Source organism: Thamnophis elegans, chromosome 8 (genome assembly GCF_009769535.1).
Source record: "Thamnophis elegans isolate rThaEle1 chromosome 8, rThaEle1.pri, whole genome shotgun sequence".
NCBI lineage: Eukaryota > Metazoa > Chordata > Lepidosauria > Squamata > Colubridae > Thamnophis > Thamnophis elegans.
The window spans coordinates 23,596,437-23,619,621 of NC_045548.1; the positions used below are offsets into that span (position 1 = coordinate 23,596,437).

Consider the following 23,185-nt stretch of genomic DNA (forward strand, 5'->3'; position numbering starts at 1 on the left):
TGAAAATGAACTTTTGATAAACTTTTGAAAACAAGCAAAAAAATCTCGTATTTTAGGCATGTATTTCATCATTCTTTTCTGCTCAACTGCCAGAATTGCAACAATATATGGTAAAGGTAACAAAGTTAAAATTAATCTTGCTAATAATGGATAGCAGATGACCCTTGAGGCAAAGAGCATCTATTGGAAACACCTTAAAGTAAGGACATATTGTCCAGGGTTTGCACATCAGCTGCAGAGCTTAGTCATGTCAATTTAAAGACATAGTTGCTTTAAAATTTGTACCTAATCTTAATTCCTGTTTGTACCTAATCACACTTTGGCCTTGAAAGTCTGGCTCTATAGCCCCTAGTAACATAATTCACACAGAATGTGAAGGTAAAAGGCAAGAAAAATATCTTTCCTGAATGTAAAAAGTAAAGATAATGGAATAGCAACTACTTCAGAATAATTGGAAATTATTCCAACACAAAGCATTCATTTTGTGCAATGTACTCAAAGAACAATGCTTTTGTAGAAACGTAAAGGTTTCCCCTGTCCAGTCATTTCTGACTCTAGGAGGCAGTGTTCATGTCTATTTCTTAGCCAAGGAAGTAACCGGAGCTCACCTCTTTGTGCGGTACTTGAGTCTTTAACCTGGGCTGACAAGTTTGTATATTTACGACTAACTAATAAAATCTTACTGATATGCTTGATTTATTTTCAAAATAGAAGTTTCCAACAACCTGTCTTGAGGAACAGTTTTATCAATTATAACCTAGGAGTTTGGCACATCTTCTCTTCCTTTAAAGTAAAATCAGCTAAAAATGCAATTAATTACTATGAACATGATCAAATAGTGACTTACTTTTTCTTTTCCACAAACTTCAAGAGTACCTGAAAGATAGGAACACTGGAAAGCAGCATATGTAGCTCTGTAAACATCTCCACTTTCATCAACATCCTAAAATTAAACAATTATTAATCAAAACTATTAGTTATATAATACACTGTTTAAATAATCTTTAATTACATTACTTTTGATTGACTAAAGATTATGACTTTCAGTAATATACTGATTTCATGGTGTAATTTCATTATGTGAAAATTGTTTTTCTTGTTTATCAATACTGTTATGAAACACTTAAAATTATTTCAAGTTTTCACTAAACATATATTTATCATTTCTTGATTCAACAAATGAATTTCATATAACAATGTATGTCAACCAACTAAGGCTGATGTTTTTAAACCTGATATATACTGCCTTTAATTAGCACATTTTCAAAAGCATTAAACCTATATTTTGTCTGTAACCTGTGAAACAGTCATAGGGCAATAATTTTTCTAATCAAAGTACCTCAAATGAGCTATTTTAAAGAATGCATCCAAAATCCAGGGCCCACTACTCCCATAGGAATAAAATCTCAAGGATTGTGTGGCAAAATAGTAGCTGTGCAGCTGCACCACCATAGTCCGGTGATGTGATTCCCTGCCAGCTTCCCACAAGCAAAATCAAGGGGGAAACTGATTGGAAGTCAGAACTCACTCATTCTGCCAGTGCTTTTTTGTCCACCCATGGCCAATCTGCTTATCAGTTAAGAAAATATCTCTAAAACAATATATGGTGGGTTGTGGATTGTCTAGTGAATTGTAAAGTGTTTTCTTAAAATAAAAATCAGGTTTAATTAAACAGACCGTTACAAAAATTCTACGTAGACCTGCTCTTCTAGTGACATAACCAATTTTCTACATGTGGCATTTAACAAACTTTTCATGTACGTAAGAAAATACTTCCTTATTAAAGCAATCAAGATTATTGAATGAAATATGAAATTGTTTTTTTGCAATAATATGAAATATAACATTTAATATAAATGATTTCACTTTCTGATTTGAGTCAAACGTTTACATCAGCAGTACCTAAGTTAGCAATAGTTGTAATTACAGTAGTTCATATATCCTGGTTAACTAGTTTTTTAATTTAAGAATGAAAAGCATGTTAACCTACATGGTGCTTTGAATAAACCATGTTTAATAAATAGTTGCAGAGAGGGCTGCAAAGACCGGTAAAAACACAAAACAAATTGCGATTATTTCTTTACTAGAACTTGTCCCAATCTTTGAAAACCAGATTTTTTAAAACTAACCTTGACATATGGTGGTGCAAAAGAAGTCAAAAACCACTTCAAATTTTCATCTCCATTATTTTCAATCTCTAGGTATTTTTCTGTAAAATAAAATGGCCAAACAATAAAATGTTAATGGTAAATTTCATAGCAGTCCACAAAAACAAGCAATTTGTTGAAAATCTAAGCTGCTTATTTGGTCAGGAGTGATATTACTGGTAAGTTGTATAGTATTGTTGCTTTCCTACAGAAAACCAATGTGATACAAATATTCTCTTCTTACTCCAGCATTTTCTGAAGGCTGCATCTGAAGAGTAGCAAAGCAGTTCATGCCAGTAGTCCTTGGTTTACGATCACAATGGGATTGGAATTTCCATTGTTAAGTTGGTAGTCATAAAGTGAAATATCACATGACCACAATGATTTACAGTATAATGGCAATCCCAGCACTCAGCATTGTTGCTGTTAACCGAGAATTGCAGCTCATTAAGTGACTATCCATCCCATCCCAAGCCAAGCCATTTCAGGTTTGATTCTTCCCAGCCCTGAATTTCAATAAGCTAAGGGACTGTCTTCAACTATCTTCCCCCACCTCCCCTCTATTTCTGCCTTTTGAGCCATCCTGCACCATGCCTTGCCGAATGGCAAGAAACCTCAGGTTTGCAGGATTCTGGGTCTGCTTTCTACATCCCTATAAAAAAGAAACAGCAAAGACAGTGAAAATATTCTCCAATGCTAGAATTGAGCTTATTCTTTGTTTTTATTCTCTCTCTCTCTCTCTCTCTCTCTCTCAGCACTAAAAGCATGTGCCCCAAGGATATCAATATACCTGGTCTGTTGTGTGGATGCTTGGGTGGTTTAGGGGTGGGGAATTTTTTGGTGGGTGGGGGTGTGTTTGGGGATTGTCATGTGTGTTGGACCTGGTCTCTGGGTGTCATGTGAATTTCGTTGTATGTGTATACTGTGTATATATGTACAATGACAATAAAGTTTATAAACTCTATAAATTATAAATATAAATACTTAAGTTAGACTTTACCTGAGTGTTCACCAGATTTTGTCTCAGGAAAAATTATGGTCCGGTTTTTTACTTCGAGTTTGGTCAACTGTTTTTTCTGGCATGGTTGTATGTGAGTAACAGCTAGTTCAGACTGTGGCTGAGCATTCATTTTAGCAGTTAGTGAGCTCTTTTCAGATGACTTCTCAGTGATATTTTCCCGAATTTGAACCTTAACAAGCTATACATAATAGAAAGACATAACATTTATACCTTTTTCTATAATTTGTTTCAAGTTAACATCTGGATACCTATTTAGAACTGCCATCTAAAATACATACCCTAACATATTAGGGAATTATTACAATTCAACTGCAATGTGAAAATAATAAATGTAACCAGCTAACAAGCAATCCTATCAATAGCTTAATAGAAAACATGAATTTAAATCTTTTAAAAGTATTTGTTGCACAACAGTGGTATTTACAACATTATTTGTAGACTTAAGGATTAGATGTCAGGCCTGCAATTATATTCCTTTTAGAATTTTGGCCTGCCACACTTTCTCTTATTTCATTATGCTGTTTCATTAGTATAGTCGATGGGAGGGGGGAATAGACAGGAGTGAGATTGTGGAATGTATTGTTATCATTCTTTTCTAGCAGCTCAAGGTCATCCTTTGTCTCCGTACTTTCACACCTGACCGGAAGCAGCTGGGTGTGGATGCCAGAGTGGTAGAAGAAGTTTGGACTATGTGATGGATTGTGGGTGTGGGGACAAAATCATGAACTTTTAACTGGGTGGAATTCTGATGCCATTTCCAGTATTGGGATTCCACAGCATGATGCCAACATGTCTGTCTTATTAAATTGGAACTTAAAGGATAGCTCTGCCTTGGACTCTGATTTAATTCTGCATGATATTTGAACACTGACATTAGAGCCTTCTTGCAAGTTCTCAGGAAAGCATAGTAAAATACCTTGATTCAGATGCTATTGAAAATGTTTCTTTTTAAAAAAATATTAATGATTGTGTTGTTTTGTTCTATTTTTAAAATTAAGAATTATTAAACGTATGAGATTATTGAAAACTTTCCCCTATTAATGAGTCTATAGATATGATTAAAAACTATAGATTTTACTAAATATATATTTTATTTATATTATTATTGTTTTGTGGAAAGTAATAGGCATTAATATGTTTTCAAGAAAGGAAGTATACTTTCTTAAATTAGAAAGAGAAGATTTTAAGAAATCTTAATTTCCACTTCTATTTTTCATTTTTCCTGATAAGGAGTTCTTACTGGGGATATGGATCAGTAATAGTAATAAATGCAAGGTTTGGTCACAAAACTGTCTTACGCCATTGTAACTTCAAATGATCACTAAGAAAAGTAGTCACTAAGCAAGAACTAGTAAAAGTTTGATTCCAGTTTTTATTAGCTGAATTAAAATGTGAATGACATCCTTTGCCTTATCTTATATATCATCTGGTTTGGGAGATAATACCCTATTTGTCAGGCAATCAAATAATATTTTGAGTATAATGGGGCAATGTAGAACAAAGATTATTGATATGAAGAGCATGTCTTGTTGATACCGATGAAGATTTTCATTTAAATCTGCATGTATTATGTAACTATATAGAACAGTTATCAATATATTTTTATTTGCAAAACATGCTCACCATCTTTCAGATTATCATTGTTATTTCTATAACATTGCCATATTCACTGGAATAAAGTTCAATAGACTGAGGAGATTGATGGGGTCTGATAATAATTCTCATGTTGGAATAAATCAAAAGTACATATGTACTTATTTTTTCCACTAACAAGTACAAAGCTCTAGGCTTCCAAACAGAGTTCAAAGATTCATGTTTGTTATTCCATCGCAATTTTCTCTGCACTCCCTTCACATATTTTTCAGAAAATATGGATGCTTACAATATTAAAACTAGATATGATATCATGAATAATACTTTATTTTTAGAACTTTGGCACATTTTTGAAGCACTTACTTTTTGTCCACCATCACAAAGTATGTATATAACGCCATTCCATGGAAATATTGATTTATTATCTGCGAGTGATGGATTTGGGCTCACATGAATTGAAACATTGCTCCTAGAAAATTAATTCAATTCTTAGTTTTGAACTTTAGTGAAATGAGAACATTTGATGTAAGAAATTATAATACTTTGAGATTTGTATAGAAGAATCATAAACTTCACTATGGTTAAGGAATAATGAAAAAGTTCATATACTGATGGATCATTTAGCAAAACATCCATAAAGCACTAGAACATCAGAGTTATTTTATTATATCGTATAGAAAAATAACTCAAAATATCAATACATTGTGTTCACATAACCTGCAATGTGGAAAATTTTCACTATATACTGCATATACAAAAGAGACACAGCAGAAAGGCTATTAACTATTTAGTGTTAGTTTAGTGTTAGTTTGTAATGGATTCTACTGCTTTCAGATTATCAAAACGTTGTCACATTCTATAAGACACACACAAAACATTCTTTCTACAGCACAGTTGTGTTCTCTTGAGTGTTAGAAAATACACCACAAAGTTGAAGGAATACGACAAAAACAAAAATTGCAGTTAAAATTTAATTAAAATTATCTTGTTAAAGTTAAAGTTATTAAACAATTAATTTACTCCATACAGATTCAGTTTGTAACTCATCAAGAATTGCAGTCAAATGAAAACATTAGAAGCCACACTTATGGCCATAAAAAAATTCTTATAACAAAATGAAATTCATTAGACTTGCAGTACAATTCTATGCGTCTTATAGGTAAATTCATACAGAATCAAAAGGCGGTATTTGTCTGTTCTCATTAAATATTCAGAGACAACAGAAGTACCTACCCTGGCTCAATAGTTCCGTGTTGAGGAGTTACTGTAAGACAATGAGCAGGCCATGATAGTTCAAATTTCAATGGTCGGTTTGAGGTATTGGTCATTTGTGTATATTTAGTAACTGTTGCACCACCTTTTGAAATAAGAATTGCATGAGTTTTCAGATATCTTCTACAAATATTTGAATTATATACTTACTGTTGCATTTTATATACTTATTGTTAACTTAAACAAACTTGTAAATTTTGACAAAAAATGATATTCATTTTTTCTGAATTGGTAACCAATTATTCAAGATGGAGAATTATTACATTCCAAGGTCCCATTATTTTGTATGATTAACAATTTTCAAATAAAACTAAATCAACAGGGAAAGGGTCACAACAATATTTTTATTAAGTACTAAAACTTGCTAAGTTACTCACTTTGAAAAGGAGCTGTGAGAATCAGGAATTCTGGTTGAAGAGTCCAGGTTTCATGAGAAACAAGGGTATTTTCATTTAGGACATCATTTTTTGAAGATAGGGCACAGCCATTAGGTCCTTTAACGGGTAGTATATCCAGAGTCATAGCAGATTTCTCAGGAATACCAAGTCTTTAAATAGTTAAAAACTAGTTAATTACTAGCTACCGGAATTAGGACAATAAAGAGGAAAAAGTCTAATTGAAACACAATCACTAAGTGTTATGACGTTACAACATACGATGGTCATGGGCACGCTCCATTAGGGTCATAAGCCAAGGTCTTAAGCCAAAACATTTAGGGATAAATGCAACAGAGCCCAATATCAATGAGCTTGTAATGGAGGCTAAAGGATAAAGTGCCTTGCCTTTTTTATGTGTATTTATTGTGTGTTTCTATAGATTTTTCTTTTTTTTAACACTGTTAAGCCACCCAGAGTTATTTGCTTAAGAAAGACAGCCACATAAATGTCCAAAAAAAAAGACAGATCCTTCCTTCTTTGAAACCTGATATGCTTCCTTTCCACTTCCCTTCAAATTTCTCAACTTCACACATTTTCCAAAGGAGAAATCAAGAAATATTGACATTTTCCAACTCCTAGGAAAAGTTTTTCAAAACAGTTCTAGAAGCATAAAGCATTCTTTCCCTGGAATCCCTGAGAAAGAAAGGGCACCATAATATGGTGTCATGTGAACGTAATTTTACTCTTATTCTTGAGCTACATTTTCTAAATTGTATAATTTTGTTCTAAACAAAATGAAACAAAGAACAAAGATATCAAGAATACATGAGTTAAAATACATTTTATTCAGATACAGTGTTAAAATTTACTGGTGCGTGTTAATTGGTCACTATGACCTAAATTTTTTTACTTTATCTGTAATTCTCTTATTTAATAAGGAACTGTTTATTAGCAATTTAAAGATTTAAATTTTATTTCATTAACAATTTAAAGCATTCTTCAAACAAAAATATTAAATAAGCCATTACCTCTCCAAAGCCACTTGATGTACTGAAGATGGCCTAGTATCAGATACGGTGCTAACAGAATCATTAACAACAGAGAGTGTAATCTTTCGCATGTTTGTCAAAAAATACTGGAGATCATTTAGCTGTTGTGGAAGGTCATAGACTAGAAAATAATTAATAAGGCAAATTGAATTAATGAAAGAAAAGCTCCACTATTCCAATATTATAGTTTTGCATCCCATTAATAATCTTTATAGTTTCACCATATGTGGAATGTGTTCTCAAATAATTTCACCAACAAGTTCAATGGTAATGAAAACAATAACAAATGGACTCTACATACAGGGTTGCAGGAAACTTCTATTTGCTCTGGACTTTTTGGAGAGGGATTGGATCATCTGAACAGATTTTTCTTAAAATTTTGTCCAAGTAATGACAATGGAAAAACCAGCTAGTCCCATTAAATATCTATAACAATTGTCAAAATAACCAGTTCTATTGTACATGGCAAATAAAGTCAATATACAGCAATGTGGTATGATGTGTATTGGCGCAACCAGAAAACCCAGGTTTGACTTCAGTCACAGAATCTCAATGAGTGACTATAAAGGAATTAAGAGCTAACCTCAGAGAAGGAAGAAAGGAACCACTGAAGAATTTGTAGAACAGATTACACAATCCTAAAATGAAGCAAGTATGAGAGACAAAACTCAAAATAACTTCATTATAGTACAAGATGAATCAAGAAGAAAAAGAATCAGGCGTTTAGATTCTGTTCCTTTATTATTATGACAATAAAGCGGCATTCCTTATATTCCTTTCCTATCTGTTTCTTGAGCTGGCCTGCTTTGAAGGGCTGAAAGTGGCGTTGGTCCAGCCAGTCTCTCTCAGCCCAACCTATCACACAGAAGGGCTATAGTGGGGGGGGGAGGGGAGGGATATGTTTAATTCTGAGCTTAATTTTTTGTTTGCTTAGCAAAGAACAATACTAATACAAATCAAGACCAAAAATATTACTAAGCTACTTAGTGCTACCTAGGAACTATAATTCTTAATAAAACTTTTTATAATAAAACTTTTGGCTAAGGTCAGAAAATAATTTCAGAAATAGAAGTAAATTGGTAAAAATGCCTAATTGACAATTCATTAGTAAAAATGTCTGGCTGGCATTAAATCAAATGCCAAGGATATGCAGTGTGTGTCAAAAACCCAATGAATGGGAATCATAGTTAGTGTCTAGAATCATGACAGAGGGAGTGAGAAGGATATAATCACCCTGGAGGAAGTAAAAGTAGAATCAATGTCAGTGAAATCTGATCTCTGCACCTGCATTAGTTTTATAATACAATGGTATTTAGAAAGTGAGAGAGGAATCCAAAGAAAGCATTACATTTTAAGTATATACATATAATATAAATGACATCGAATTTCAGAATACCTTCTTCCACCAGCTCTTCTCCGAGAAATTCTTCATCAAATTTAATATTTACTACTGGATTATCAGGAGAAAGTATTTTCTGCCATTGTTCTGGTTTATGTTGTATTGTTCTAAATAGAAAAAATTAATATGATTTTAAAGATACCATTAGTTTCATGAAGTAGTTGATAAAAGAAAAATATTACAAAAAATAGTGGTTTCAGTTGTACCAGTTTAAAAGCAGCATACCTAAGAGTACTAATAAGCTACTGCTCAGCTACTCCTAGTTATATATATAAACACAATATAACAATGGATGAAATTTAAAATCAATGTAATTTTGATTCTATAAGGAAAAATACATTATCCAATACTTTAAGCATTCACGATTAACCGAAGAATCTTACTGACAATTATTTGCTTTAGATGCATCCATGGAATAAAAAACCATTTATTCCTTCATCCATCTACAAAGAATTCTGGACAGCAATAATTTCACTTTATAGTGGTTCCAGAAGAGATTAATCTATTCTGAGTCCTCTGCATGATGATGGGGCTTAGGAAGTAAAGATTTTAGAGTCTATGACTAATAAAATCAATAGACATGGGTTTTTTTGAAACCAAACTTAATATTCTTTTTGGTCTGTGAAAGAGATTCATATAATAACCTGCCATTAGAATACATTTTTTAAATCATGATCTGTCAGGCTTCCAATATGCATGAATCATAAAAACACCAATCTTTCAGATTATCAAATACAGTTCTGAAAAATGCAGGTGGGACATATTCAACTGGAATCACATTAGTTTAGAGGCTTTCCACTGGAGCCATGTGCAGTATAAAACAGTTGCCAACTAAATTTCAGATTAAAATTGTAAACACATGCAAGAATGTATTTGGGATGCCCTGATTCACTGTTCAACAATTTAACAATGATCAGCACTGTCAAGATAAGCCTCAGAACTCTTACATTAATGAATAATTTATCAATCTACCTGGTCCTTATTAAATTGCCCTTTGATGTGAATAGTAGAATTGAAATTGTACTATTGGCACTTGATTAGGATTGTTAGCACTATAAAGAAAAAAATGAAGCTAACTGAAAGGCAATATTAAAAGTCCTCTGAATCTAGTACATTTTTAACAAATTACATGTTGAATAAATTGAACGATGAAATGTCAAGAACAGAAAAAACATACAATATAGATTAAAAACTGCATTAATCCAAATTATTCCAGTATATGGAATTAATTTTCTGATATTTGAATTTACTCCCTTTGAACTAATTATCTTACACTGTGAACAGAATGACTGTTAAGGGAATAGCTATGAGTTTTTTAAGCTACTTTGGCTTTCAAAAAAACAGATCTTACCTGCAACATCGTTGTCTCAAAATTTCATCACCATAAAACAAGCAAATTGTAGACAACACTGATGATTTCTTGATTTCTTCAGAGGAAATATATGTAATTGCAATTCTCTGAGAGAGACAAGTACTGTATTAAATTTCACATATTTCTGTAAGTGCTACTATATTTTATTAAAAATATGTATGGAAACAAAACAAAATAATTAAATTGATCTCTTGTAATGTATAAGAATTTACAAAGGTCATGTTCATCCAAGCAATTACATGGCTGGCTTTAAATGTTTACCTGCTTCGAACCTTCCTTAAGGATGAACTTTTCTGGATGGATTTTCATTGTATTTGGATCCATGATATTTTTTTCATAAATGTTTTTAAAACACAATGCTTTTACATAGGCAGCCCGGGAGCCCGTATTTTGTACAGAGAAAGTGGTATGACTTGTTTTACCAGGTGCTAAATCAGGCAATCCTAATATATATCTATTAGCATGTTTTTTAACATCTTCTAATCTCACGTTGCTTTTTCCTCCATAACCATACAATGGTATCTAAAAGACAGGAAAAAAACAAACAAGAACGACATTAATTGAAAGAGTCCCTTCATATTACTCTTTGTTTGCTTAATTCAAGAAAAAAGGAATCCTAAATTATGAAAGTGCATAAAGATCTTCAAGTACACCCACTTACCAAGTTAACAGAATGTTAACACTATAGGTTTAAACTACTTAGAGGCACCATGTCTGAAAGATTGCCTTCTCTTCTATGTACTCAGGTATTTGATCCTACATATTGTATATACTTTATATTGGAGGGTGTTATCAAAACATAAGAAAATCTATATTGTATGAACAAGGTCCGAATATAGACCACCAACAGCACAATAGTCAATCAGCAAGCATTATTTTTAAAACCAAATTAATTAGATGTGTAATACTAACTGAACAGGTTTTTGTTATTTTTTATTTATTAAATAAATAAATATAGCTGCCTAGCTCACACATAAGTGACTCTGGGTGACTTACAACATTTTAAAAAATCCACCACATTATAAAAACCCATAAAGAAGCCCAACTCACTCCCCAGGGCAGTAACAACACAATCAAATCAGCAACTTAATCTTTCTTGAAATATGTCTGCAAAAAAAGTTCTGAAGCTCTTATATCTCTGAAACCAAACTATATTTTATCTGCACTTCTTTTTTCTGCTTCTTAAGAAAGTTTATAACTGTGCCATTCAAATATACAGTTTTACCACTAAGTGATGCAAGTCTTGTAATACAAAATGACCGTTGGCTTACCTGAACTGTCGTTCTCTGGGCGCTGTGGGAGAGTCCAAGCAAGGGTTAAATTCAGTCTATTCACCCAAGGATTGGGTCAATTTTCTTAACCACGCCTCTTCTCCTCATTGAAGTCAGTTTAAAAACGAAGACGGTAGTCTGTGATGGACTTGTCCACGATGTGTGTTCAGTCAAGAGAGTCAATGCAGATTGGCGGCGCCCTTGATGAAGCTTTTCACCAGAGGATGCTGTGCCAACAACAACGATGAATGTTTCGTCAAAATGGTAGAGAGGGCTGCAACCTGGCGACGAAGTGTGTTGGGGGATAGCCCCTTATCCAACCCTTCCTGCAAGAAGTCTAGCAGTTGCGGAATGGATGAACTATGGCCCCCTGGCTGAGGGAGAGAAGCTCCTGAGGCATCTTCCATGGTCTGCGAATGGAAAGGCTGACCAGGTCCGCGTACCAGGATCTCCTGGACCAGTGAGGTGCTATTAAGAGAACCTCCATTTCCTCCAACAAGATCTTGCGAACCAACTGCAGGATGAGAGGCAGTGGCAGAAAAGCGTACAGAAGGCCCTTGGGCCATTTGCAGCGCAGAGCGTCGATCCCCTCTGCCTGCGGATTGGCATATCTCGAGAAGAACCTTGAGAGTTGGGTGTTGGCTGGACTGGCGAACAGATTGACCACCGGTCAGTTGACGAAAGGTTGATGGATGAAGTCACCATTCTGCATTGTTGATGGTCATCCGGCTCAGCCAGTCCGCCCACATTGTCCACTCCCAATATATGATCCCCACGTAAGGAGGCCAGATGATGTTCCACCCACCTCCCTAGAGCCCCTGCTTCCGCCATCAATGCTCTGGACCTGGTGCCTCCCTGGTGGTTGATGTGGGCCTTTGTCACTATGTTGTCTGTGAGCACCAGAACATGGTGACCCACAATGTCCCGCCAGAACCGTCATAAGGCTAGTATAGCAGTCCTCAATTCTAGCCAGTTTATGTTGTGGGCTGCCTCTCTGTGTGACCACTTGCCTTGTGCCACTTGCTCCTGGAAGTGGGTGCCCCAACCCTGGAGACTGGCATCTGTTGTGACTACTAGTCGATCCGGTTCCTTGAAGAGGCATCCCCTCGTCAGGGAGCGAGAATCCCACCACTGGACAGACTGTTTCATCTTTGGGGGCAGTCGACATGCCTGGGAGAGTTGCTGGCCTTGGCACGCTGAATGGGTAGGAGGAACATTGTAGTTCCCTTGCGTGAAGACGCACCCAGGGAATTATGTTTATGGATGAAATCATGAGTCCCAGAAGTTGCGATAGAGACACGATGGGTGCAACTGGATTCACTCTTACCTGCAGTGTGCGGGTGATGAGATTGTGTCTGCGGTCTGGAGACAGGAACATCTGGCAACTGTCTGAGTCTATGAGTGCTCCCAGGTGCAAGATGTGAGTTGACAGTGTCAGCTGACTCTTTTCCCGATTCACCAAAAACCCATGATGCTGCAGGGTGGAGATAGTTATCTGGAGATCTCTGAGAGCTTGGTCGGCGGATGCAGATAGAATCAAGATGTCTAGATAACAAAGAAGGCGTATTGACGGAAGAGCAGGTGGGCCACTATGACCGCCAATATCTTTGTGAAAGTCCTCAGTGCTGCCGACAGACCGAATGGCAGATTTCAGTACTGGTAATGCTTGCCATCGTAGTAGAATCTGAGGAACTTCCTGTGGGACCTGCGAATTGGGATATGCAGGTATGCCTCTTTCAGGTCGATGGAGGTCAACTTGTCCCCTCATCTGATGCAGCCTAGGATGGCCTGTAAGGACTGAATCTTGAAATGCTTATAGGCCAGATGCCGATTGAGATTTTTGAGGTCCAGTATGGCCCTCAACCCCCAGAGCTTTTTGGGAGGAGGAAAAGAATGGAGTAAAATCCACATTTCTCCTGCTCTGCAGGGACTGGCTCTATGGCATTTATCTGTAGGAGATGATGGAAGGAGACGGGGATAGGGCAACAGACGAAGGTCCTCGGAGGAAGAGACAGGAACTCCATGGTGAGTCCCTGTCTGATTGTATTGAGGACCCAAGCGTCTGTGGTGATCAATTCCCATCGAGCGGCGTAAAGTTGGAGATGGCCACCTATGGGAGGATCCCGTTGGTGGTCACTTGGACCTATGGTAAGGGCGATTGCTGGAGTCGCTGTGAAAGGAACGTCGAAAGGGCTACTGTTGTTGTCGGCCCTTGTCCTTGAAGCCTGCCCTATCCTGGCCGTTGTCATTGCCTTGGGGGAAAGATCTCTGGTAGGAGGTACCCGCACCTGAAGAGTCAGTCCCCCGAAAGGGCTGTTTCCGAAAGAAGTTATTGCCCTTTTTATCTGCCCTCCTAGTGGCTGGAAGGATCTTATGTTCGTCTTTAGTCTCTATGAGGACATTTTCTAGAGGTTCCCCAAACAACTGTCCTCCTTTGAAGGGAGCGGAAGCTAGCTTCCACTTCGACTTCAATGTTACTTCACAGCAGACGGCGTGAAGTAACGTTGGAGGCTAATGCCCGGGAGGCAAACTTGGCGGCGCTGAGGAAAGCATCAGCTGAATATTGGACAGCTGCGATGATTTTGTTGAGATCATGCTTCCATCTTGAACCCTCCCTGGAAGGATTTGACCTCAACTGCCGAAGCCAAAGCAATGGGGCCCTAGTAAAGAAGGATGCTGAAGTGGATGCTGAAGTGGATGCCCTAATTGACCAGGTAGCTGCCTGGTGGGTTTTATGGCATGCCTTCTCTGCCTTCTTATCTTTGGCCTTAAGGCCTTTGAGAAGGTCAGCTGGTAGGACAGAGTTGGAGGTTAGAGAAATAACTGGGGCATCTACCTGTGGGAACTTCAATATGTCCTCTAGGTTGCTTTCAACCAAATAGAGGTTTTTATCAGCCCCACTGGGATTTGTTAGTGAACCAGGCTGCAACCACTGGTGCTGAACAACGTTCACAAACTGGTAGAGGCACCAGTTCCTGCGCAGGAGCGTTCTCCTTGAAGAGCCCCTCCTTCGGATCCTGAGATCCAGAGGTGGTCACTGTTCCCTGGTTGGGAGTGCCTAATTCAGTGGAAGCCTTAGCTTTGCACAAGATTGATTAGAAAAGAGAGGGGCAGAACAAGCCAGTGAAGGCAGGCAGGGAGAGGGTTTTCATCCTCTGATAACTCCTTTTCCCCCTATATCGTCTTCCTCAAGGACAGATTCCTGGTCGGCTTTCTGGGGCGGTCTGGTAGAAGAGCCTTTGAGAGCTGTGAGCCTCTTGCGGAGGCCAGCCTCAATGCCCCTTTCAATGGCCTGCTCTATGACCTTCAGCATTGCAGGAAACAAATTGGGCTCTTGATCTTTGGTGGTCCTTGGACCACCTGCAACTCCCCTGTCCGGATGCCCTGAGGGTCCCTGTTCTTCCTCATCAATGGAACAAGGGGCATAGCTCCTCCTGCAAGGAGGATTCTAGGTAACCCAGGGAAGCTGCAGGAGAAGATCCCTGGGATCCCTCATCCACCAGGAAAGGAGAAACGTCCCTTCGAGGAGAGGGATGGGCATGGGCCACCTGTGGATGTGGTAAGGGGTTTGAACCCTGGGATTGGTGCACAGAAGAAGGAGACAGTCTCTGGGCATTTTCCAATGCCCTATGTCTGCGAGCCTCAGCCTTAGACAAGGCCTTGCCCCCTCTGGGGTTAGGTGTTCCCTTCCCCTTGGTGCCCTTACTGCCAACTTCCCTGTCAGGGGGCTGAGGCCTACTGCGTTTAGACGAGGGTTCAAGTTGCTCCTCTGGTGCTCTTAGATCACTGTCAGCCATGGCGTTAACAGGCAGCAAAATGGGAGCTGAACTTGCTTCTTGTGGCCGAAGGCGATGTCACAGATGAGCAGTAGGCCGTTAACACCGGCGCGAGATGCAAGCTCTGCTGCACCCTGCAGATAGTCCTACGGGACAGGATGGTCTTCTGTGGGGAGGAGGCCTTGCCAGAGCTCCGAACGAACGCCAAGCATTCCCCAGTGGCAATCTGCAATCTGTGCGGTAAAGCACAGCAAATGGAAAACAGTCCGGCTGAAAAGCACGCGAAAAACCATTCCAAAATGGCAGCCTCAATCTTCAGGTAATGAGGGAGCTGTCAAACGCAAGCCGAAGCCTCCGACAAGGTCTCCGGCACAAACAGTCAATTGAAAAAGACAGCTGGGGGAAAAGGAGCCTCCTACCTCCTCCATGCCCACCAGCAGCTGCTGGACAAGCGCCCTGGCAACAGCAAGCTCCACAGAGAAAAGCGGAGCCGCAAAGCCCCGAAGTCCTCACAATCACATTCCACACAAGAGAAGCGCGAAAGAAACTGCTAGCTAACTACAGAAAAACAATTACAAAAATAACAAACCCTATACTATTTAAGGAGAATTCCAGTCTATTCGCACAAAACTGAAGAACTCTCCAAAACGCATTCAAACTAGGCTGGACTGAGTTTTTAAACTGACCTCAATGAGGAGAAGAGGCGTGGTTAAGAAAATTGACTCAGTCCTTGGGTGAATAGACTGAATTTAACCCTTGCTTGGACTCTTCAAGCACTGCACAGGAGAATAATACATATTTTAGCATAGATGGGGATTATAATTTCTTGAGTTCTCATTCATCATTAATCAGAACAAAAATATATGCTCCCTCTCTCTGTCAAGAAAGGAGCAGCCACTATGTATAGTGCAACATGGTCAGGTATTCAATTCAAATAGGCTAAGTAGATTGTGTTAAAAATAAAATTTAAAATTTCAGATAATAGTAAATGTAAACACTGAAAAGTATACTGAAAAAGTCCATGACAAGAAATATCAGAAATTCAAGGATAGTTTATTCTCTTAGGAATGAGAAACTGTTTTAGTGTATAAGCTTATTCTGATCATGTTCTAATTTTTCTGCAATTTAAATTTAAATATGTGTCATCTAAATTTACTTCAAAAATGAAGAATATCAACCACATTACAAGTAGAAAAGACAACTTACAGTGAATTTGATTCCTAGCTGAGATAGAACACCAAGCTGTTTCATTTCCAGCTTTGCAAACATGCAAGTTAAACGATACGGTGTAAATGTTAGACAGATATTATAATCGTGCTTTGGGCGGATCTTGATTTCGCAGTTATTGTACACATATTCTCCAACTTTCAACTACAAATGTAGAAGGAAAAAGATCATACTAAGTTTATCTGAGTTAAGTTCTCAATAAATAAATTTAGTTTAAAATAACTTGTACAGTTCTATAAATTTAGACAAATCATTCCACTGACAAAAAGAAATCTCTAAAATCTTATTAGCATCTATTCAAACAATCTTGACAGATGAAAACATTTTCCAGTTCCACTTTTTATCTTTGTCATGCGCAGGCTCAATAGAATCAAAACAATCTACATGCATTAATTTTCTGAAGAGGGGTTTTGTTCACAAAGCTAAGTTAGAAAATGACAACCCCAAGAGATAAGCTTCCGAACTGGCAATTACTATACTCAGGAATGCTGGTATATTCTAAAAAAATTAGCATTAAACATTTTAAAGTTGCTTAACATTACATAAAACAACATATTTTTCAAAATTTTAAAGGAATCATATAAGCTTTGTAATTTATTCATAAATTACACCGAAGAGATGGTGAACAGGAAGAATATGTCTTGCTGATCTCAGGAATATCGCAAAATCCCTGAAAGAAGCAAGAGAAGTTCTTCAAGCTGGCGGTAAAAAATCCAGCCAAGGCTGATGAAGTCGGGGCAGCTCCAAAACAGAAGGATATGGAAAGTGAAAGTGTTTCCAGCTGGTGAGGAACTTATACTGTTTTAAAAAGAGACTGCCTATAAAAACTTAAAAATTAATTTAAATTGAAGAATAGAAGACTCAAGCAGCGGAATTAAATTTGGAGTGGTTCTGGACAGTGGTTATCTTACTTTTTAAACGCTATCTTCATGGATGGAATTTATACAAGCCTTTTCAAATGGATGGATTAAGTTTTCTTCTTCCACCTTCTATTTATGATTCTCTGTAATTTATAGGCTAAAGTCTTCCTCTTTCATTGCTGTGGATATTTTTATAATTCATTTAAAGATTGAACTCTTTTTTCTAACTTGAAATACAAGTTATAAATATACAAAAGGAAACTTTTTAACAGCGTTACTGCTGCTCGGAGGCTGGGAGGCTTTTGTTCTTCCACGGGTTGTTTCTGACTTGTCGCCATAAGACTTTACTGCTTAGCTACAAAGGGTGATAAGAAGGAAAACACACAGATGGCCCTTTGACGTGCCAGTAACATCCTTTGTGAATCTATGCTTTAATCTTATTAACCTTCCAAGATAGAGCAGCTGTGTTTGTTAGAATGGCAAATTTGCAAAAGATACTTTCAGAAATACAGAAGTTATCAAATATATATGAAAGAATAGATCAAAAGCTAATACTTAGAGCACATAACAATAAAATATGATGAAAAAATTGAGGATGTTTACCAAATGCAAGACGGGGTGATTGAAACTCAAAAAAACGAAATGGAAAATGAATATAAAGAGATTAAACCTGCTGATATTGATGGTAATTGGTTTGTTCCTGAAAATGGAAAGAATGGAATACTGAAAGAGGAAGTAAACGGAGAGGAATTATATTCCTGGGGCAGGATATAGAAGAGGAAAAAATTAAAGAATTTATGGACTCAAAGAAAGAAATTCTACTAGCAAAAGTATTGATAACACTGCTGACAATCAAAGACAAGCTGAATAAGGAAATAGAAATAATAATAATAGTAATAATAATAATAATATAAAAAAGAACTAAGTTAGATATAATTAAACTTTTGATTATTAGGGGGAAAATGTTATGATACAGGATATAGTCAAATAGAGGGGTAAGAATAACAATGCATATATAGATATGGGTATAACATAAGGAAACTGGATGTAAACTTTAAACAGTGATTTGGAAAGGAGGATTAGAAAACTTTGTTATGGATGTTTAGCTAATTGAAAAGATACAGGCTGATAGATGAAAGTGTTTAATCTAAAACTAGTTGGACTTAGTGAAATTTAGTGACAATTGATATGGTTAAATAAACAATTGAAAATGATAATAATGTATACATATGTATTGGAATAACAAGTAGTAATTGGATATGAATATTGAATGGTACCTATGAAAGGAAGATGAGAAATGGTTTGGTTACATATAAAGATTAATAAAAAAGAATTAAATTATGATAATGGATATAGTCAAATAAAGGAGAGAAAATGATAACAATGTATATATAGGTATGGGTAAAACATGGGGAAATTGGATGTAAATTGTAAATAGTGATTTGGAAAGGAAGATTAGAAACCTTTGTTACTAAATGTTATTGATGTTTAGCTAGAATAGGCCATAAGGAATAGTGTTATTGGGATACTAGAAATAGCAAATGAGATGCCAGTATGTGGTTATGTCTTGAGTTTTGGTATGTTTTATGATGGACGTTTAAACAATTATAGGCAAACGAGAATGGGGGTAGGATAATGGTAATATGTACAAATATATTTGATTTAAAATACTAGAATTAATTTGAATCATGGGTGACTGTGAAAGAAACACACGGAAATTTTTTGTAACCAACTGATACACTTTCTACAGTATGTAAAGAAAGAGGATTTTTTGTGTGGTGTCTTTGAAAAATAAAAAACTTTTAATAAAAAAAAACCTCATTCCCAATCAGATTTATTTACCATTTTCTTGTCTCACCTGGAAGCAGTCTTGATCCTGACCTCTTATTAGCAATCTTAACTGCTGAGAAGTTGATGAAGAATCATTTCTCAGAATTAGTTTCTGTTGCCTAAAAAGTACAATAACATTTGGTAGCAGTTTATTTATATTCAGGAATGCATTTTTAAAGAAATATATTAAATCTACCAAGAGGTAACTGGATCACTTGGAAGCCAAAGCAATCACCAATTTAGCTGTTAATGAAGGTCGGGTTGTATTTTAATACATGAAGTATTAAGTTACTTAGCTTTTCAAAAATTGAATATTTCAAATATAGCATCTGCAATGAGATATAGTTGGATGCAATTAATACAGGTCAAACTCAAAAAATTAGAATATCATACAAAAGTTCATTTATTTTAGTAATGCAACTTAAAAGGTGAAACTAATATATGAGATAGACATGCAAAGCAAGATAGTTCAAGCCGTGATTTGTCATAATTGTGATGATTATGGCTTACAGCTCATGAAAACCCCAAATCCACAATCTCAGAAAATTTGAATATTGTGAAAAGGTGCAATATTCTAGGTTCAAAGTGTCCCACTCTAATCAGCTAATTAAGCCATAACACCTGCAAAGGGTTCCTGAGCCTTTAAATGGTATCTCAGTCTGGTTCAGTAGGAATCACAATCATGGGAAAGACTGCTGATCTGACAGTTGTGCAGAAAACCATCATTGACACCCTCCATAAGGAGGGAAAGCCTCAAAAGGTAATTGCGAAAGAAGTTGGATGTTCCCAACATGCTGTATCAAAGCACATTAATAGAAAGTTATGTGGAAGGGAAAAGTGTAGAAGAAAAAGGTGCACAAGCAGCAGGGATGACCGCAGCCTGGAGAGGATTGTCAGGAAAAGGACATTCAAAAGTGTTGGGGATTTTCACAAGGAGTGGACTGAGACTGGAGTCAGTGCATCAAGAGCCACCACGCACAGACGGATCCTGGACATGGGCTTCAAATGTCGTATTCCTCTTGTCAAGCCGCTCCTGAACAACAAACAAGGTCAGAAGCATCCTACCTGAGTTAAAGAAAAACAGACTTGGTCTGTTGCTCAGTGGTCCAAAGTGCTCTTTTCTGATGAGAGCAATTTTTGCATCTCATTTGGAAACCAGGGACCCAGAGTATGGAGGAAGAATGGAGAGGCCACACTGCAAGATGCTTGAAGTGCAGTGTTAAGTTTCCAGTGTCTGTGTTGATTTGGGGAGCCTGTTGGTGTTGGTCCACTGACCGAGCAATGCAGAAGAGCTGAAGGCCACTATTGAAACATCCTGGTCTTCCATAACACCTCAGCAGTGCCACAGGCTGATAGCTTCCATGCCATGCTGCATTGAAGCAGTAATTGCTGCAAAAGGGGCCCAAACCAAGTACTGAGTACATATTCATGCTTGTACTTTTCGGAGGTCCGATATTGTTCTATGTACAATCCTTGTTTTATTGATTGCATGTAATATTCTAATTTTCTGAGATTGTGGATTTGGGGTTTTCATGAGCTGTAAGCCATAATCATCACAATTTTGACAAATCACAGCTTGAACTATCTTGCTTTGTATGTAATGAGTCTATCTCATATATTAGTTTCACCTTTTAAATTGCATTACTAAAATAAATGAACTTTTGTACAATATTCTAATTTTTCAAGTTTCAATTGTAGATCACTTTGTCAAACAAGTATTTCACTATTAAGTAAGCAATGTATTGATCTGCACTTGCTTGCAGGCCATATATTTATTCAAGAAACAGTTTAATAAAGACTCAAATATGTTAGAAAGTTTTACAAATTACTCAAATTTTAGTATTTTCTTCATCTTACTGAGCAAAGCAATTTTAGTGGTGTTAAAATTTCCAAAGATTTTTGAACTCTTCAATTCCAGATTAGGTTTTCATGATATGCTTAACTAGGTCACACATGGGGTTACAGGTAGTCCTAGTTTAGTAACCACAATTGTGACTGGCAATTTGGATGTTAAACAAAGCAGTCACTAAATAAAACCGCAACTATTTTGTGTTCTTACTTCAGCTTACTTCAGCTACTGCAAAGGTTATAAATGCAAGGATAGTTACTTTTTCATCACTGCAACAATTTTGGGTGTAAGTTTCCCCCCATGATCAGGTGAGATGTACAAAGATCAATGCCCCAAGACAAAGAGTTGAAGTTAGAAAAAACACTATCACAATTACAGAACTATTTTTTGTTGTTTTGCTTTCTCATTAAAACTTTACATGGTTCTTAACTTGCAGAGACTGAATATATTTTTCCCTCATTCGTGAATTTCCGGGATCCTGCTTAACTATTAGAATGATTCAGAAGACATGAGCAGTTTTTCAATGTTTTTTCTGCATTTTGCTTTCTGCTTTTTGAAGATGTCTTTAGAGGTGTAAATTATGCTGAACAGAGATCAACAAGACAATGTTCATGAAGTAGGGGGAAAGGGGATTGCTAGAAGAGAGGGCAATAGCAGGCAAGAAGCTAGTTTGTGTGTGAACTGTATTTTTGTTGAGTATAAATTGGAATTTTATATTCCAATATGGCATATTTTGATCTAGTTAGTTTGGTCAATGTACTATTTTTCACTCAAAGCCTTGCTAGCAATAACAATTCAATGATTCAGACTACCATATTCTATGCTAGATGGACACAAATGAGACTTCCTTCAATATTCTCACAAAAACACTAACAGCACCTAAGAATCTCCTGTTAACAGGAGTAATAGATAGTTGTATGTTTGGTAGCAATGTTTTCTTGCAATTTCAAGACATTTTCTCAGAGGAATATAGACCCTTAAGCCATGTATATGTTAGAAAAATCTTGCTTTTAAGGTTTCATTTATCATCACTCAGTTAAACAAGCTCCTTAAAAATGTGGCTCAGGCTTTATAAATCAATAAAGCAGCATACATTGCTTACATTGTTATTGACACTTACACTGTTCTGCCAACCTGCACACCTCCCCATATCAAAAGTTGTTTATTGGCAAGAATCGGAGGAACTTCTGAATTGGAGCATTTTTGTACCAATGGTTTGTTCTCTTCCACTGACACATCACCTTTCACTGTTACTTTATATTCTGGCCCGGATGGCAAAACCATTATTTTCACAACACTATTAAAACAAAATTATTGTTAGATGGAATAGAAAAATAGTTATTTAATATCATTATTTTAAAAAATATGCTATATTACCTATCTGAATTTTTACAGTTCTTTGGAGAAAATTCAACAGTTACTTCTTGTTCTTCTTCAGGTATAAGAATCAGATCCTCAGGATTGATAGATATACAGTTATCTGGCTCAACTGTCTAGAAAAGAGCAAAATTCTTTAGAGAGAAATATTAAAATATAATTGTATTTATAACTACAGTGAAGAATATTGGAAGCAACTTCTTTATATCTTTTTACTTTTCTCTTTTTTCTACTTTCTCCTTTTTCCTTACTGTACTTTTAGCTTTTTCTTTTATATCTCCCCTTTTCATTTTCTCTGCTCTATTTTTTGCATTAGTTTTTATAGTTGCTAAAATTTTAAATAAAAATTGTAAAAAGTGGCACAATAGAATAGGTTTAAAATTGTTTTAATTTATCAAATTAACCACAAGTTTTGATTATTGCTTTGTCATATAATTTGTCTTCAAAAACTCATGGAACCAAATAAATTGGGCCGCTTTAAAGATCTGGCTGTCCCGGCTGGCCTGGGGTTAAGATTTTAACCCCACCCGAATTGTGTGACTGTTGTGCCTTCTTTTTAATATGTTGTATTGTCTCCATGTTTGGAATACTGTTTGTCTTGCCCCCCTACCCTTCTGAATTGTGAGCCGCCCTGAGTCCCCCCAGGGAAAAGGGCGGCATACAAATAAAGGAAAACTAAAACTAAAACTAAACTAAATTATTATAATAAAGAGTCTATTTAATACAATAAAAATTATCTTAATCTCATTCACCACCTGCCTTATT

The 23,185-nt window shown here is 36.5% G+C and overlaps 1 protein-coding gene across 1 annotated transcript in view; it reads right to left on the reverse strand.

The window, feature by feature from the left end:
* The window catches only part of CEP192 (centrosomal protein 192), a 62,209-nt gene that overhangs the window by 7,163 nt on the left and 31,861 nt on the right, over window positions 1-23,185 (reverse strand). Inside the window, exons 19-32 of the mRNA XM_032222933.1 lie at window positions 22,421-22,536; window positions 22,164-22,340; window positions 19,223-19,313; window positions 16,484-16,648; window positions 10,492-10,752; window positions 10,210-10,316; window positions 8,856-8,965; window positions 7,439-7,580; window positions 6,411-6,580; window positions 5,995-6,118; window positions 5,125-5,230; window positions 3,148-3,346; window positions 2,130-2,209; window positions 848-943 (exon numbers count right to left, since the gene is read on the reverse strand). Of these exons, the coding sequence (XP_032078824.1) occupies window positions 848-943; window positions 2,130-2,209; window positions 3,148-3,346; window positions 5,125-5,230; window positions 5,995-6,118; window positions 6,411-6,580; window positions 7,439-7,580; window positions 8,856-8,965; window positions 10,210-10,316; window positions 10,492-10,752; window positions 16,484-16,648; window positions 19,223-19,313; window positions 22,164-22,340; window positions 22,421-22,536 (1,944 nt within the window). The remainder of the gene's footprint in view (window positions 1-847; window positions 944-2,129; window positions 2,210-3,147; window positions 3,347-5,124; window positions 5,231-5,994; window positions 6,119-6,410; window positions 6,581-7,438; window positions 7,581-8,855; window positions 8,966-10,209; window positions 10,317-10,491; window positions 10,753-16,483; window positions 16,649-19,222; window positions 19,314-22,163; window positions 22,341-22,420; window positions 22,537-23,185) is intronic.